Genomic DNA, 17,737 nt, shown 5'->3' with positions numbered 1-17,737 from the left:
TAAACCTAACATTTGACATGAGAATATGCCTTTTTGACCAGGAAAATTTTTCTATATTGACAGGTTTTTAGAGTAACAGGCTTAACTATGAAAGCAACTAAGCTTCTGCAGGTCCAAGTAATGCAGTGCTGGATTCAAGTTAATGTTTCATTAAGAATTCTGTATTTGTCATGCTATAATTTCTTATCATTCTCTCTGATCTTACCAAAGTAAAATTAGGTAATATTTGAAGAGTAGCCTTTTTTGATGCTAGTTAAATTCAAGACAGGGCACTAGCCTTGCCTTCTAGCCATCAGCATCCCCATATCAACCTTTTGCTTATTACACAATTGGTTTCATGGAGCCTAAAAGGGGTTTTAGGATTTATTCCATGGTAACATATGACAGCTACTTTCATCAACATAAAAATAATATATAAACCTTGTAACTCACATAGCATATGCAAAATAATTTTCTCCTTGGAATTTGTTAAACACAAAATAATGCTCATTGAAATTTAGTTTTAAGAGATAATACCAAAAAAAAAAGAAATAATACCATTTGGTTTAAAAAATGATTTAGGTAAAACTATAATACAGAATGATTAAATAATGCAGTACACATAAAATACTAATCCATACTCAGTGACTGCCTTACTAAAAGCAAACCATAATTTATATACATTTAAAACACACAACTATAGATAACCAAGAAAAAGGCAGCTAAGAGAAACTTCTGCACTTCTATTTTGGGAGAAAAAGGAAAAAACTGTAAGAACTTAATATATACAAAATAGTCTTTAACTATGGTGACAACATTGACTACATTTAAAATTTATAGAATAATGATCAAAATTGACATTAGAAATTATAAAATAAGCCTTTTCTTGCAATTTTTACTGGCATCTATTAGTGCTCAATTCTCAACCTCTTACATGTTGGGAAATCCCATGACTGTTTTCCTTTTTAGCCCCGCCCCCAATCGGTCCTAAAATAAATAAGAATCTCAAAAATCTTACGGGACTAAAATTTTAATTTTGCAGAATGTGAAAACAAAGGTTTAAGAATTTACCCAAAATTTCTTATTCAGGAGAAAAGCTAGGTAAGGCCTGAAGGTTCTTTCTAGTATATCTTATATTTTAGTATGATAGAGTTAAGGGTATTAAAGTTAGTTTTAAGAATTTTATGTTCTGGAGATGAAGGTACTATAGGGCTACAAGAACACCAACAAAATACTCACGTTTCCTGTTTGTGAATTGCTCTTAAAAACACACCCTGAAGGATCAACAGCATCACCTTGCACGTTATCTACCTACCATGAAAGGCCTCGCGAGAGCGAGCATCTGAAGGAAGGAAGCAAGTCGTAACGGCTCACTCACCTTCTTTCCATTCCTAGAGTTACTTCTCTGTACTGGTTCCATTCCCAAACAGCTCAACTCTGCCTTATTATTTTTTTTACATCTCTGCCACTTCTGTTTTCTGCGATCCTCCATATACTACAATAGAACAGTATTAGTTATCCTACAGGAGGTATTAACATCTTCTCTAAAGTAATTCAGTTGCATGTATATTTTCTTTGGTCCAAAGGTCTTAGTGGAAAACTTTTAACAAGTGGGACTTAAAAAAAACCAACTAGGTGGTTTATTTAATTTCTTAATGGTAAACATATGCATAGCTTTTAATTTAAGAATTGCTTTTAATATTTATTCTAATTCTCACAAGTGTGTGAGGCAGGAAGATGGGGCATTAAACCCTTATCTTGCAGGTGCAGAAACAAAAATGTAACATGGCATGCTTTCTTCTTTTGCACAATGCAAATACCAAGAGAATGACGTTAAATGCTGCTGGATGGAACCGCCACTCACCGCTAGAAATCGGGGATCGACAGCAAACTCTGGATGACCCTGTAACCACATCTCCAGTTCAGCCCGGCGAGGGGCATCCTCACCCACCAGCAAAGTACCATCCACCTTATTGATGACAGGGATCCGAGTCTCCAGGTCCACATCAAGGTGATTGGGCTCTTCCATGCACTCCACCTCCAGCTGCAAACCCAGAATCCACCCCCATGAGCACAGACTCTTCTTTGGGGCAGGGAGGGAGAGGGAGCAGAGTGCCATTGGGAGCTATAAAAATAACTCTAGCATCTTCTAGTCCCTCAATCCCAACTGCCTTTATCAATTACTGGGAATAAAAGACTATCTAATGAGCATGGTCAAGAACTTCACACTGCTCACCTCCACCAGCTTCTTTCTGCTCCCCTTCTTCTTATGAAACAGTGGATGTCCGTCTCCCATGACGCCATTAGCCATCAACTTGTGCTTCTGGAAGGTTAGCTTCAATCCTTCCTCCTAGAAAGATACCCCACATACCCACATCATCATCATCTGCCACAGGTTTTGAAAGTGTGGGGTAAATCTTGGGCTAACAGTGATCTCTCGGATCAATGATGGTGAGAAGGAAAGCCACCTGACTTAAAGGGTAGAAGAAATTAATGAGACTTGCATACATTTTCCTTAGATTTTTTTTTTAAGCTATTGCCCCTCAGAGAGATGCAAGAGAAGTAGAATGTACCTCAATAACACCCAATGCAGGGTAAACCACCCCCGCCTGGTGTCTCAGTATTAGCATGGCGGACTCATCATGGGGGCCAGTTCTTGATCCTGCAGTCACATACGCCTTTAAGTGCTTAGCCAGTTACTAGGGTCCAGCAGGCCACAGTATTGAGGAGGTAAAAGTGGTGGCCTTGTGGGTTAGGCATGGGCTGCTATCCATACGGCCAGGGCAGAAAGATGAAACTGCCTGCTCCCATCGTGATTTAGAGACTCAGAAACCTTAGATACAGTCACGATGAGTTGGAATCAAACTGATGGCAGGGGTTTGTTTTTATATAAAATATTTTAAAAGTAAGACTGATGTGTTTCCGGTAGGAATGACTTGTTTTTTAATTTAATATAGCTCATAATACATAAATAACTTGTTTCTAATAAGTTGATTTTAGTTTTTATCCTTCAGTGTTTTTTCCGAACGAATCTCTGCCTACTAAGAGCATTGTGTTCTCCCCTTCACGGTTCCGTGGACACACCAAAGGCCACCATGAGCTCGCGCTGACTTGATAGCAACTGTTTGGCGCGGTATCACTTGTAAACTGAGCTAGCCAAACTCGTTTGGTACGCTCCATCCTTCCTTCCCACTGCCTAAATGCTGTTCTTACGTCTTTGATCTGCACAGTAAACTCCTTCTCATCCATGCCTCGGCGAAGCTTGGTGAACTGGGCTGCTGCTGCGCTAACTGCAGACGCTTCCTCCTCTGCCGTGGAAGCTGCACTGCTACTTCGTGGCGTGGGGACCGGAGAGTCCCCATATTCGGCGGGGGTCAGCGAGGGACTGTCTAGCAAGTGGTTGCTTGGTCCCAAGATTCCTCCAGTTGCCATTTCCTGGCTCCGACGACTAGAAGGCCACTTCCCTGAGAGTACAGCCTGGCAGACAAGGTCAATACGGTTTATCAGGACACGATCCTGGATTGGGAAAAAGAAATCAATACTGGTTTTAGGGCCTGAGAAACAGAGATCATGTGACAAACAATACTGCTATTGTTACTAGTGTGGGTTAAAGTCCTAAGATAAAAAGGATGGATAATCTAAACTATCCAATCACTTAAGTAACTGGGAAGAATTCTATGAAAAAACATATAGCACTAAGCACCTTTACTACAGAAAACCAGAACTTACTGTTCCGTGGTCCTGACGTATGTTACATTACATTTCTGGACTCTCACGTTTCCAGGAACGAGGCTATTACCTTGGGCCACTCAGAAGCTCTTTGTCTTTCCTGAAGCAACAGCAGCTCTGGAGTCATTTGTTCTCCGTCTTCATTTGGGAATCCATCTTGGGACATAGTGAGGGACAGGAGACTCTCTTCATCATAGAGTTTTGTGCGGGGCCGGTCAGCAGCTGGAGATCACATGGAAATGGAACAATAAAGTTACCATAGGAACGGTATTATATGGGTTATGAGTGAAGGCCCCCAATGTAGCATAACTTTTTGGGCACTCTATCATATGAAAATCTTGGGTCTCAGAGGATGCATTTAAAAAATAAAGGAAAGAGCACAGAAGTGGAAAACGGTAAGAGGACCAATTGCTTGTCACATGCACTCACTTAGCTTTGCTTCCTTCTCGTCCTCACTCTCATCAGTGCTGGAGCTGGAGCTGGATGAGGATGAGGAAGAAGAGGATGATGGTGACAGCTTGCTCAAGTCCAGCTCAGAGTCTGAATCATCCTCGTCCTCCAGTTTGACTGGTGGAACACTCCGAGAGACCAGAGGTGTACTATCAGAGGAGGTTACTCGCATCTCATAGTCTTGTGGGGTTGGCTGGCTCCTGGCCACCACCTCGTGCTCTAGCTTTAAGGTCAGACTCTCCAGACTGGGGACCTGGGCAGCTGTTTCCTCAGGTAGCTTTTCAACAAGAGCGTCTGGGCGCAGGGGCAGTGGTGAGGCAGTGCGCGAGGTATACTGCTGGTGCAGGAGTGGAGTAGAGCAGCGTGACAGGGATGGAGCAGGTGCTCCTGCCTGATGGTTCTGCATGTAATTCATACGGGCAGCCAGAAAAGAGAAGTCTGGGTCCTGCATGATGTTGCAGTCTGTTTGGCTCACCCCATGGCGGGCTGCCCCTTGTAGAAGTTCCCCATCATGTCGAATAGGCTCCCACCATTTGGGCAATTCAGGACCTGGAGGCTGACATAATGACAGCCTGTCTTCCAAAAGAGGATGACACAAAACTTGTTCCCGTAACCGCCGAAGCAATTCAATACGGTAGAGGGTCCGTGAGGCTCTCTCTTCAGTGATGGGCTCAATAAACAGATTAGGGTCTGGGGGTTCTGTAAGAGACAGGGATGAAAGGAGAAATGAACAAAGAGTTGGTTCTAGTGCTGGCTTTGTTACCACCCATTCCCAGTCACCCTAAAATCTCCCAGTCTTGCTTACCATCACCAGCCGCTGGGGGAAGACGGCACACCTGGCGGCACATGGCCACAAAACCATGGAAGTACTTGGTAAGGCTTTCATCTGTTTTTTTATCCAGGCGAGCAAACGTGCGGAAACGATCCCAATGAAACTGCATGGTGTCAGGGTCGTATTCAACACCAAAGGTAGACACAACTCTATAGAAATCCGTTTGCTCTCGCCTCGTCCACCTACAGAGCAAAGAATACGAAATGCAAGCAGGGATCAGGAGACCGCAGGATAACTGGCTATTCGGTAGTGTTGCTTGGAATATACGTGACCCAAGAATAACAAAATTGAATGTAGACAAAGAAACAAAAACAACCCAGAAGACAACTATGGGGGTAAAAAGTAGCAATTTTAGGAAGAAAATAATAGAAATAATGAGAACTACATAGGAGACCTAGTCTCCTGGGTATTTTGGTTATGCACGTGAGGTTTTGTCTTAAAGGATAACACTTCAAGACAGAAAAAAAAAATTTACCTGTAGGGAATTCTAAATAAATTCTAAGATGTTTTTAAATATAAGGGGCTTCCAAAAGTTCATGGACAATGGAATCAAAAGACGATGGTAATTTCCATGAACTTTTTGAAGCTCTTTTGTATAGAGCTCATGGTTGAGGGCAAACTTCCAATCAAACCAAATTCCCCAAGAATATTGTACCGTTGCTGTTTTTCCCGACGTGCAATTTCTTTTAGCTTAAAGGCTGCCTCACAGCGTCGCCGCCGCCGGTCCCCACGCTCTGCAGCTTCTATCTTCATCTGTTCTCTCTTATAACTGCGCTGATAGGCTGTTACCAGTCGCCGGAGCCTAGCAGTCAGGGCAGAGCCTGGAGGCCAGAATAGATGGCCTGGTTGTTGGGTCACCTGGGCTATAGGGTGCAAAGAAAACCTTATTTTAACTCACCCAAAGGCAAAACTCTTAGAGATCACAGGGTAAGAACAAATCCAGTCAAAATTCCCCCAATCCCACCACCCCATATAAAAGTATACTAATTGACCTAGAACTTTACCTTCTTCTCCATCAATCACTGAGATCTCCTCATCCATCATCATCAAGGGATCACCCTAGAGAAGGAGATCCACCCCAAGGGATGGAGGGGGAAGGGTAAGGGGGGAAGCTGGCAATCAAATCACTTTTTTGTGTGTCCTTCTAGATAAAGAAACATTTCCAATAAAAGAACCCCTCACCAAAATTTGGAACCAACCAAATGAAGTTAGAATAAGAAGTAGATCCTGAAATGTCATATTCTACTAAAAGTTCAAAGATAGTAAGACTCAGGAACTTAGCAGTCAAATACTATCCTTCAAAGTCCAGTTGAGGTTCTCCCTCCTTCACCTCATATCACTGGTTTCCCCTGGCTGGCACCACAATCCTTTGAATCAATAAGGTACATTCTCAAGTGGTGATTATTTCATCATGAATCTGTCATGAATTATTGAGATAGACCAATATACTTCAAGATTCAGAGAATGAGAAAAAGATCTAATTGGGAAAATGTCAACTAAAATGAGAATCACATACCTCATCATCTTGGTCCTTTGGGGGGCCCTGTAGAGGTTTATATTCAGGGTCTTCACAATCCTTATCAAAGTCAACCCTAAAATAATCCAGAAGCACAAGAATATGTTAGTGACATATCTTATTAAGAGAACCCTAAGAATAAGACCTGGTCAGGCACACAATCCAGCACTGGAACAGCGTTTTCTTTCCTACTCCCATGAAAGCCAGGACAGGGGCAAGCTCTCAGATACAACAGCTAACAGAACAAAACGTTGTGAGAAAGTAACTAAGTGCCATTATAAATTGCTTGAAAATGAGACTCCTCTCTCTCTTGATAGCTTTGATAGGGGAGGGAGGCTTAATATTTTGTTCCCACCCCTATCACTATTAACTTATTGAAATTATTTCACTTGAATGATCTGTGTATTCTTGTACGTGTATTTTGACTAGCTTGATGTATTGAACAGAAGGTGAGAGAATTCATGATTTGCAGTGAATAAATTATTCCATTTTCTCAGAGAACTGTAAGTGGTCCCTACCCCAAGTAAACTGAGGTGATTATCAGAGAAATGTCTGCATCGTGAAGGAGTGAGTAAACCGAGACAACCATGCTTCATGCCCTTCAGGTCTCCACATGAGAAGTTTTGTTAAACTCACTGGCACCCAAACCGGGGCAAGAATGCCCTAGCTGGTGGCTCAGTATTAGCATGGCAACTCATCATGAGGGCATGTGTCCAAGGCACTGGAAATGCTTTCAAGAACTACTGGGAAGAGAGAAAACAAGGCTAAACTCCTACCAAGTAAGCTCTAACTGCAAGCTGCCTGGTGGTCATTTTTCAAGAGGCCCTGTTATCCGCTCCACTCCTGTGGTTGCACAGAGAGCGCCGTAAAACAAACAATACAACACCAAACTAACCATTTGGGAGTAACTTTCAGTATCATCTTTAGATGTGAGGGTTTGGGGGGGGGGGGGGTCCTTCTGTTCTATTTGCTAAAGATTTCTCATTTATGGCAAATAATAGCCGCAATTAAGAATCCCAATGGGTTCTCTCAAGTGTAAAGTTATCTTTTTACACTAATGACTAATAAGCTTTCATAAGTTGGGCTTATTCCTGCAAGGGATTTAAAACCAATGATTACCCTTCTACAATATCAGAGAAATTATCCAGCACTCGATGCTCTGCCGCAATGGCCTTGTCATCTGGCCGGCCAGCCTTTTCCAGGAAGCACAAGGCGGGGTCTGCCCTCATCGTGTTATATTTCTCATAGCCTACAAGACAACCACAGTTGGAGGAAATCAGAGATTCAGTTTGCCTACCACCCCTAGACTGATAAAATTATGTAGGCTACTTTACCCTAATACAAAATATATTTTAAATGTTGTACTACTGTTGGGTTACATTACTACATTTGACATTTTAATAGCAATTAAAGGCACAAAGTTTCATAACTGTGAAGTTCATCTAAAAATCTAGAAATTAAAGCAAAACATTTACACAGCCATTTAAATAGAACTCTTACTACCATTATTTAACTAAGTAAACGAGAAAACTAAGAAAATCCAACAGTTTAGGCCCAGCCCCCAAATTTTCAGATGAAGGTTAAGAAATGTGGAATTACAAGCAAATTGGCACACTTACTGACCGTTGGATAAATGAACATATACTTCAGGAAATTTGGCTTCTTCTAAACCTGTCTCGCTTTGCAGCAGGCCACAGTAAATCTAACACTACCAACCCTCGAGAAGTTTCCCTCATCAAGCTTTTCACACATGCAAGAAGAGATGGCCTAATTATCTGGATTGGAAGTTAGCACTCACTGCCTGTAGTGCCTGGGGTTTATTATCAGGCAAAATTGCAAGGGGAATATCTCCCTTTTTGCTTCACTCAAACGCCTGCTTACCCCTGCATCAGAGTAAAAGCTGAGCGTATCAGACATAGAGGACATTTAGGTAAGTAGGACACTTCAGCAAGCCACAAGAAAGCCATGCAAAGTAAGTGTGACTCCTGCCCCGTTGTGTGGAATCTTAACTAGACCCCACTACCTATGAATTGATAACTGTGCTTAGAAAACAGGTGGAAGATTCCCTACCTCAGGATTTAATTTTATCCATTTGCTCTTTCTTGAACATCTATTTATAGGAACTGCTCTGTTCTAGAGATTTAAGAACTAGTTTTACAGTCAAACATAAAGACTAACCAGAGCTCATTTATCAGTTACGAGTATTTTGCTAAACGTATTATTTGTAGACAAACCTTCATTGGGGAAATAAAAGGCTAAGAGAAGACATTTACCATGCTTAAAAACTCCAATGAGCAAGGATTTATCAGCCTCACTATCCCACCATGTGGTTGGAACCTCCAACTGATCCACTACTGGGAACCATATGTCAATCTCGCTAAAGGGAAAAGAGGACAGAGTTAGTACAGTCATGTAGGAAATTTGAAAAACGACCTTTGGAAAAAATTTTCATAGCTTATGCAGCTTTCCTGTGTCCTTCAATCGGTGAACTAGAGAATGACACAGAGATTTTAATTATCAGACATCCTAAAAACAGAAAACAAAAATAAGTACAATTCTTTTCTTGAATAGGCAAGGTATAAAGAAAACTATTGCATAATTTTACCTGGCAATGGCACCCCCTAACACCTTCTCTGCTTGGTCTCCGATAACCTCCTGCCTTAAGTAGTACAGCATTCGTACTCGCAATAGCACCCTGGAAGGGAAAAACAGCAGGTTCGATAACAAGACAAAAGTTGGAGATGGAAATGCATTAGCCTTTGCTAAGCTGCATCCTTACTTATTACACTGATGTTTCAAGTGCTTCTTATAACTCTCATCTTGGAACAGCGTGTCAGGGTTATACTTTCGGATCCAATCTGCCTTATGGATATCAAAAGTGCTTTGTGACTTGACTTTTTTACCCTTGCGTCCACGTGGCACAGGGATAGAGAGACCTGGCGATGGGGTGACAGCAAAGACTTGAATTGAGAAAAACTCTTGGACCTGAAAAGGATGATATACCCCAAAGAAAGTTGAAAAATAATGGGTTGATAATTACCTGAATGATTCTGCAATTCTTTTGTCTTGCCATTTTCCGCAGGGCTAATCAAGTCCCAAATAAAACCTTTGATATTTTCATCCCCACGATAGTGTAGAAGACAGTACACAAGAATAGCTCGGCAAATCGTCTCCACGTCTCGCTCTGTCATACGTCGCTTGAAGCGTCCATGAGACAAGATATCTCGCCATCGTCCCCAGCTAGAGAGAGGGGATTGGTTTTAAATCAATGATTTCTTCCTGACTCAAAATCCAAGAATTAATACATCTTAGAAATACACTATAACAGAATAAACTTTCTCCAAAGTTTCTCATATTAATCCTCTTCTTGGTCACAGCCTTCATTTTGAAAATCACACAGCCATCTGGCAAGAAGGAGAGCTATTATCTCGGAATGCACAGTATGTCCTTACCCATACACCAGGAGGTGCTTTTCCACCCGAAAGCAGTCTGTGCGCCCATAAGCATGATGGCGGTCATGGCGACGCGAGCGCGGTCGTTCATCGTCCTCACTTTCCAAATCAGAGAATTCCACAAGATCGTCATCTTTTAGAGTACTGAAGTGGCGGGTCTGTTTCCGAACTCTAGGTGTGTCAATCACCAGGTTATTCTACATAGAGAATGGGAAAAATAACTCGCTTCATGATGTGTCTCATGGGCCAGTCCTTAAGACAATCATAGATTGAGATTGCCTGGAATGTAACATATTCAGATACCCAGAGTTTAGTTAGGACTTCAAAGCCAACCTGCATTGTATGATAAAACTTAAACTGAGTAACTGGCCATCTAAGGCAGGAACACTGGTATCTCATTTTGGAGCAAGAGAGAAAGAGTTGGGAAGAAGATATGGAACGTGTGGCTAGCTGCCCTCCGACAACAAATGCCTTTGCTATGAGATCAGAAGAACTAGATGCTGCACAGCTTCCGCTTGGACCCAACATCTGGATGAGAAGACTCAACAGCAAAAGGATCAAAAGGAAAGAAATACACAACAGATTTCCATGTCTGCAAGGACTCCGACTCTCTGGGAGCCACAGCGACTGGATGACTTCCTGAATTGATGGCCCTGAGATGCTGAAATCTATCCCCTCAAGTTGCTTAAAATACCAAATAGCAGTGTAGCTACGCAGTGAAAAACATCTGCCTTGAGCACTATTGCCTTCTCAGAACGATATGGGCTAAAAGCAGGAGCTCTGGAGGCACTGTTTGGCAAGTATTAGAATGGTAATTTCAAGATTGGCAGTTCAAACCCACCAGTCAGAAAGCTTGTAATTTTGCCACAATTAGACAAAAAATAAAATAAATACCTGAATAACAATGAGTACAAAGCAGTAAATGCTTTAGAATTGACTATTGCACAGCTCTTCTTGATATGATTGAATTATTGAATTGTATGACATATGGCTGAAATGCTAAAAATCTTTTAATTTTATTATTTTTTAATAAAACTTTTTAAAAGACTCTTAGAAGCCGTTTGTCTTTGTAATAATTCCTTAAAAAAAAAAAGAGGTAAGCTCACCTTGCTATTGAGTAGATCCATGTCTAGGTCAGCCTTTTTAGCCCACTTTTGCCAAAAGTTGGGGTCATCCAAAGAGATATCTGTCCTATTTTCAGAAGCAACAAAGCTGGCCTGTTGAAGAACAAGGGCATCGAGGGAAATTGACCATAATATTTTTAAGGCAATGGGAAACCAATAACTACATTTAACAAGTGTTTAGACTTCAGAAATTACTATCTCCCTTTCAGTCTCGTTTCTGGCATGAACCTACCTTAGCAAAGGTAGAACCTTTTCCTTCAGACTCAATGGTGATGGTTGTAGTTCGTCTCAACAAGATCTGGTCAATGTCCTCCTCACAAAATTTAGAGCCCTCATCATCTTCCTCCATGATGGCTGCATATGCTCCTTTTCTTAATAAATCTTCAATCTCCTTCTTAGAGAATTGTTGGATCTAAAATGATACATGAAAAGATGACAAGAGTACCAAGAGAATAGCCACATCTGTTATTTTAGTTATTCTATTTTAAGAAATAATAACCGAGAAGACAAAACAGCTTTTGTCTTCCTCCATCCATCACTATGCTCGATTATGAAGTTTATAAAGACGAGGAGGACTCACCCCAGTGATGTTGCCATCTCGACCACTCATAGACTGCAGCACAGCCTTATCCAATCCCAACTTGAGGCTAGCCTTATCAAACATCTCTCTCTCATAAGAATTACGAGTTATGAGACGATATACTTTCACAGCTTTGCTTTGCCCAATTCGATGACAACGTGCCTGGGCCTAGTTAAAAAGCAAAACAAAAGGAAATGTAAAAATAATTTGGGGAAGTGGGGGGGAGGGTATTGATACAAAATACCAACGGAGATCAGCTAGAAATAAAATTTTAAAATATGGCTCAAGATGAAATTATTGTATTATTATGTTAGAACTGGGGCCAGAAAACTGTGTAGTGACAGCATCCATTTGTTGGTATGTCCGGTCTATAACGGCATTTATGCTAAGAGCAAAGGAAAATACATATCCTCTTCCCTTACTGCCATGGTAAATTTGAAAGTTCAGGTCATCATGAAAAAAGTCAGTCTATGAGCCACTGGAGGATGACCACCACACCATTACATAGGTGCCAAGTTAAATATTCTTTAACTGCCAAAACACTGACAATTACATTTACAGGCGGATGATACACTGCTTAGGTATCTTACAGGATTCCCACCCTGGTTTTGTTACTGTCAGATGCGTGTCATCAATGTGTCGACAGACTTTTTAGTATTATCATAAATGTGAAATGTCAGCTAACGAGAGTCGACAAGGGAGGAAAGGGTTTAGTTAAAACAGAAACCATGTGGCCTGAAATGCATATATTTACCTATTTGGATCCTTATAAAATAAGTGTGCTAGTTGCTGATCTAGACTGTCACCCCTCATTAAGTAATTAAGTCCATACTATCTGAAAGACAAGTTTTTCTAAGACATCCTGAGTATGCTGAAAAGATTCTGGTACCTACCAAGTTAGGTAATCCCTAAGACCATGTCTTCCTTTACCTGTAGGTCATTTTGAGGATTCCAATCTGAATCAAAGATGATACATGTATCAGCAGCTGTGAGATTAATACCAAGCCCACCAGCCCGGGTGCACAGCAAGAAGACAAAGCGGTCTGAGTCAGGCTTGCTAAAGCGGTCAATAGCAGCCTGTCGAAGATTGCCTCTAACGCGCCCATCAATCCGTTCATATAAATACCTGGACAGAAATGACAGAGGAAGGGGATTACGTTAGAAATAGCAGACTGCAATCAGTATCGGTGTAGCCATTATTCTTAGGTGACGAAACAAAAACTTTTTAAAAGACTGAGAGTAAATTTTAAATACTTATCCCAGACCTGGGCTAATGAGAATGCAAAAGTAAAAAAGACCCGGCCCTCACCTCCTCTGGATGAGATAATCCTCTAAGATATCTAAGCAGCGCACCATCTGGGAGAAGATCAGAACCTTGTGGCCGCCGGCTTTAAGCTTTGGGAGTAATTTGTCAATGAGGACCAATTTGCCAGCTGAACGAACCATGGCCTGCAGGTGGAAGTCATGAGGTATAATATGGCAAGCTTCCCGAAATTCTGTGAGGATTTTTTCTTCTGCACCTGTTAAAATCATAAATCATCTGTTACCCAAAATGTGCCCAGTAAGGTTGGTCTAAGATTATAATTGGGAGACAAACCTGTCAAACTGTGGACACAGACTAATATGGAACATGCACATCACTGTCACCAAACCAATGCACTCAAAAGAACAACAAAATGGAGCATCAGTGAGGACATTTAGCCAGAGAAATAGCCTTAGTTCTTTTTACAAATTTCTAAATACTAAACCTCATTTAATTTTGGAGATTAGGCAACCACCAGGGTAGAAAAACAGAGAAATCTATTCCACAGAACTTTTCTAAAAGGAGACCCCACCCTCGAAATTAGGCTGAGTCAGCCAGAATACCGAGTGAGGAATATACTGTAGCAACCCAAGAAATGCCCAGGAACTGTCTCACCATTGATGAGATAGGGATGGTTGCAGCATTTCCGCAACTCCATCATCGTGTTGAGCAGATTCGGCATGTTGGTGTGACCTGCTCCTTTGGAAAGGAAGGAAAAATTCTTCTCTAAAATAGCCCGGTAGTATTTCTTCTGGATGTTTGTCAGCTCTACTTCAATAATGGTTTCCTGCTTGGGTGCTAGGTTTTTCTCAACATCTTCTTTGAGTCTTCTCAGCATCATCGGCTTGAGAATAGCCTGCAGCTTTTGAACCTGTGTCCAACAGAGAGAGAAAAACACATTAATAACATGGAGACCAACACTCTAACATCTGTGGAAATATGCAGAAATAAAATTAAGCGTTTTCTAGCATCTGAAACTCTGGATTTGGGGACGTAGCACCGATGTTGTAGCACATGGCTATAAAAGGACGTCAGACAGGCTCTTGTCTTGATGCATATAGCAATAGATGCCTGCCTGGTACAAACTTCCAACTGTTCTCTCTGTCCTGCGCTAGTACATCATCAGATACACTTCCTACCTGCTCTTCTGTCTTGAGATCGCCGAAGTCCTTGAGGAACTCCGATTCTGAAGGAAACTGGGAAGGCTCCAGGAAGTGAAGCAAGCTGAATAGCTCCTCCACCGTGTTTTGCAGTGGGGTTCCTGTGAGCAGCACTTTGTGTTCCTAGAAGAAGAGGAAACACAAGAATGGAAGGACGCTGAAACAAAAGAAATGCTGGGATTCTCTATCAAGTACATAATCTTTAGCTTTAATTTCTTTGTCTGCCAAATTTTGGGAAATAGTCCATAGGACTCTCTTATCTATTACTTTGATAAGCATAAAACATTTCCAAGATAGCCCTTGGTATTATTTTGAAAACGACAACAGTGTAAGACATTAATGATTACAAATAATTAAGAAAATGGTAATTCAGATTATGGTTTTGGGGGTTGGTAATTTTATTGAGGGCTCTTACAATTCTTATTAAAATCCATCCATCAATTATATCAGGCATATTTGTACATATGTTGCCATCTTTTCTAGACACTTTCTATTGAGCCCTTGGTGTTGGCTCCCCACCTCCATGACCCCTTGATAAGATTATAAATCATTATTTTCATATCTCACACCAACCACTGTCTTCTTTCCCCTGTGGTTTCCGTTGTTCTTCCCCCTAGAGGGGTGTGTGTGGTTGTGTATCCATCATTATGATCATTTCCCCCCTTTTCCCCTCCTCCCCCACCCTTCTTACTGTCCATCTGGTATCATTATTCCCATTCCTGCTCCTGGGTTGCATGTGTCGTGAGCTCCTATCTCTTATCTACACCTGTGTACATGCTCTGGTCTAGTCCAAAGTGAGAGGCATTACTGGGCTCAGGGTGGGGGGCAGTGAGGAAGCCTCAAGGAACCAGAGGAATACTGTGTTTCATCGGTGCTTTACTGCACCCTGGTTGACTCATCCCTTCCCTGTGGCCCCTTTGTGGGGGACGTTCCATTGTCTACAGATGGGCTTTGGGGCTCTGCTTTCAACCCCACTTGTTCTCAACCATATGGTTTTGTTTGAGTGTTAAAGGGTCTTCTGATGCCTGTTACCTGGTCCCGATGACACCTCATGATTCAACAGGCTGATGTGCTTCTTCCATGGGGGCTTGTTGTTTCTCTGCTGGATGGCTGCTTGTTTTACTTCAAGCTTTTAAGACCCCAGCCACTTTATTTTTTAATAGCCAGGCACCATCCTCCTCCTTCACCTCATTTGTTTATGCACCTATTTTGTCTTCAGTCATTATGCCGGGAGGGTGACCATCTCAGATTGTCAATTTGTTAGAACAAAGTGTTCTTGTATTGAGGGAGGGTATGAGCAGAGGTCCAATTCCATCCACTACCTCAGTGTATTGACATATAAATTTACGTACATAGGCTAATACAACTGTTTATGGATTAATGTATTTACATATGGACACACCTATGCTTGTACCTCTATCCATAGCTTTGCTTCCTAGATCATTTCTTTCCTTTTACCTTCCTTCTGCCCCACCATCACGCTTGCCCTTCTGCCTCATAGTACTTCCTCTCAGCTAGATTGCTGTTGCGTCAGCACCCCCAGGATCTATATCCTCATTATTGATTTTTATTTCCTAGTTGTTCCCTGTCTATGGCGTTGTTTGCCCACCGCCCCCTTCTCCCTCCCAAGTCCCCCAGGACCAGTGGTCCCGTTGCTTTCTCCTCAAGCTTGTTTCCCAGGCCTGTCTCATGTAAGCAGTCACAGATGGTTTCGTTTTTAATTACATGTGTCTCTCCACACTTACTCCTTACAGTGAGCCTAGTATGTCCCCTACTAGGGAAAGTACCTGTGCTGGGTTAAATATGGCCATTAATTCTTTGTAGCCCCTCCTATCAAGATTCACCCCTTGATTCTGGGTTTGCCTTGTGATTTGATCTGATAAAGAGAATGTGGCAGAGGAGATACTTTTAAAATTCTCAAGCCTACACCTCAAGCGGCCTTGCAGTTTCTACTTTTGCCCCCTGGAAGCACTGACCAAGAAGCCCAGTTTGGCCCACTGGAGGATGAAAAGCCAGATAGAAGCTAATCAAAGTGGTGCCCAGCCAACAGTGAGCACCAACTCTCTTCTGCACATCTCATTAGCTGTCCTAGGTAAGAGAAGCAGAAAAAACGGCCGGCAGAGTCCAACCAAAGCTGCCGCACTAGGGAATCATGGGAAAAAATAATGGATTTGTTTTACATGTTGGGTAAGTTTGGGATAGTATGTTTTGTTATGCAGCATTAGTTATAATACTGTAACTCCACTTGGATGAGGACCACTGAGCAACACTTCTTTTCCAATTCTAAAATGTATGGTTTTTACATGACTTTCAGGCTACCACTTAGCATAGACCACGCATACCACTCAACAGGAAGATGATGCTTTTTCCTTCGTTAAATTACAACTGATTTAACTGCACAGAGAGTTAGTTATTTGGCGTCCAGATTTTTGTGAACAAGTTAGTATGGAGGACTCACCAGGTCCATGTGCTTGAGACTATCAAGCAGCTTGCAATTGCGGTTCTTAAGTCGATGGGCCTCATCAATGATGACGCACCGCCATTCAATTTCACGAAGCTCAGGGCAGTCTGACAGTATCATCTCAAAAGTGGTGATCAAGGCATCAAATTTGTACGCCCCAGGGATGAGGCGCCCCTAAGCACAAGGGCAATACAGTTAGAAAAAGCCTAGCATGTACCTAGAGACTTTAAAAAATAGATTTTAATAATTTTATTGGGAGCTCTTACAGATATCTTAACAAGTTATTGTTCAATCACATCAAGCAATATTGTAAAATTACTACCACAGTCTCAATACACTAGAAATTTTTTGAACTGTCATTTTCTTTTCTATATTTAGCAAGTGTAGGTTTAATCAAAAATATGAACTGTATCCTGTCCCCACTGCCAATCTTCCAAATCACTGAATGTAGGTTACATTGTTTCTTCAGCATAGCTTTTTAGAATGATGACACACTTCACTGAACCAAGTTATATAGTTTGAACCTGCTCATGTATTTCTAACCTAAATCTTTTCTTAGTTATCATAGTCCACAAATGTTAGACATTGCTGAAACAAACATAATAAAAATTAAGGTAAAAACAGTTAATAAAGTGCATGCAAATAAAAGTTACTGCTTAAAAATTGACAGAATTAATAAAATTGAGCCATAAAATGGGACTTCATAAATTTTGACTTGGCAGAAATAAAGCTACTAAGAAAAACTAATGGTATAAAAACATTCATACAATTCAATTTGATAGAAATAACTGATTATTCTAATCTTATCTGAAAATTTATATAACAAGGAATACTCTTGGTAAATTTTTCTGCACACTAAGAAAGAAAAGGCTTAAGGTTACCGCTACATAATATGGAAAATTGACCAAAGAATGAAAAGTGGTTAAATAAAGATACCTTATTAATGAAAGGTCATCAGTACTGCTAAAATCACTTAAGTTTATTTCTAAAATATGTAGTTACACACACACACACACATGTCAGAATTCTACTGATTCAAAATGTCCAGTATGTGAAAACAGCTGAGAAAAAGCCTATAAACTGCTGCTTAAAAAAGCCTAAAATCATAGTTTTGTTTTTAATTTCTGAGGAGCCTCTGAAATTCCAGGTAT

General features: G+C 41.2%; 1 protein-coding gene and 2 non-coding genes across 12 annotated transcripts in view; all 3 read right to left on the bottom strand.

Moving 5' to 3' along the window:
* CHD8 (chromodomain helicase DNA binding protein 8) overlaps nucleotides 1-17,737 on the bottom strand; it is a 59,963-nt gene that overhangs the window by 2,104 nt on the left and 40,122 nt on the right. For 8 of the 10 annotated variants that reach the window (XM_075531847.1, XM_075531846.1, XM_075531852.1 and 5 more), the window contains exons 14-37: nucleotides 16,584-16,760; nucleotides 14,105-14,248; nucleotides 13,581-13,836; nucleotides 12,972-13,182; nucleotides 12,593-12,788; nucleotides 11,663-11,830; nucleotides 11,315-11,494; nucleotides 11,065-11,175; nucleotides 9,959-10,155; nucleotides 9,547-9,746; nucleotides 9,286-9,466; nucleotides 9,112-9,201; nucleotides 8,780-8,883; nucleotides 7,626-7,755; nucleotides 6,507-6,582; nucleotides 5,995-6,049; nucleotides 5,646-5,853; nucleotides 4,964-5,172; nucleotides 4,138-4,857; nucleotides 3,779-3,930; nucleotides 3,193-3,495; nucleotides 2,216-2,329; nucleotides 1,844-2,023; nucleotides 1,358-1,474 (exon numbers count right to left, since the gene is read on the bottom strand). In XM_075531847.1, coding sequence (XP_075387962.1) covers nucleotides 1,358-1,474; nucleotides 1,844-2,023; nucleotides 2,216-2,329; nucleotides 3,193-3,495; nucleotides 3,779-3,930; nucleotides 4,138-4,857; nucleotides 4,964-5,172; nucleotides 5,646-5,853; nucleotides 5,995-6,049; nucleotides 6,507-6,582; nucleotides 7,626-7,755; nucleotides 8,780-8,883; nucleotides 9,112-9,201; nucleotides 9,286-9,466; nucleotides 9,547-9,746; nucleotides 9,959-10,155; nucleotides 11,065-11,175; nucleotides 11,315-11,494; nucleotides 11,663-11,830; nucleotides 12,593-12,788; nucleotides 12,972-13,182; nucleotides 13,581-13,836; nucleotides 14,105-14,248; nucleotides 16,584-16,760 — 4,479 coding nt within the window. The remainder of the gene's footprint in view (nucleotides 1-1,357; nucleotides 1,475-1,843; nucleotides 2,024-2,215; nucleotides 2,330-3,192; nucleotides 3,496-3,778; nucleotides 3,931-4,137; nucleotides 4,858-4,963; nucleotides 5,173-5,645; nucleotides 5,854-5,994; nucleotides 6,050-6,506; nucleotides 6,583-7,625; nucleotides 7,756-8,779; nucleotides 8,884-9,111; nucleotides 9,202-9,285; nucleotides 9,467-9,546; nucleotides 9,747-9,958; nucleotides 10,156-11,064; nucleotides 11,176-11,314; nucleotides 11,495-11,662; nucleotides 11,831-12,592; nucleotides 12,789-12,971; nucleotides 13,183-13,580; nucleotides 13,837-14,104; nucleotides 14,249-16,583; nucleotides 16,761-17,737) is intronic. The other 2 variants (XM_075531849.1, XM_075531850.1) reach the window with 2 other exon arrangements.
* LOC142427104 (small nucleolar RNA U6-53/MBII-28) lies at nucleotides 2,518-2,628 on the bottom strand. Its single transcript, XR_012779931.1, has one exon. It is a non-coding gene; the product is annotated as a small nucleolar RNA U6-53/MBII-28 (small nucleolar RNA).
* Nucleotides 7,103-7,212, bottom strand: LOC142427103 (small nucleolar RNA U6-53/MBII-28). The gene has a single exon (XR_012779930.1). It is a non-coding gene; the product is annotated as a small nucleolar RNA U6-53/MBII-28 (small nucleolar RNA).

This window comes from Tenrec ecaudatus, chromosome 14 (assembly GCF_050624435.1).
Source record: "Tenrec ecaudatus isolate mTenEca1 chromosome 14, mTenEca1.hap1, whole genome shotgun sequence".
NCBI classification, from domain to species: Eukaryota; Metazoa; Chordata; class Mammalia; order Afrosoricida; family Tenrecidae; genus Tenrec; species Tenrec ecaudatus.
The sequence above is the reverse complement of the archived record's forward strand: the minus strand, read 5'-3'. Positions and strand labels throughout refer to the sequence as shown.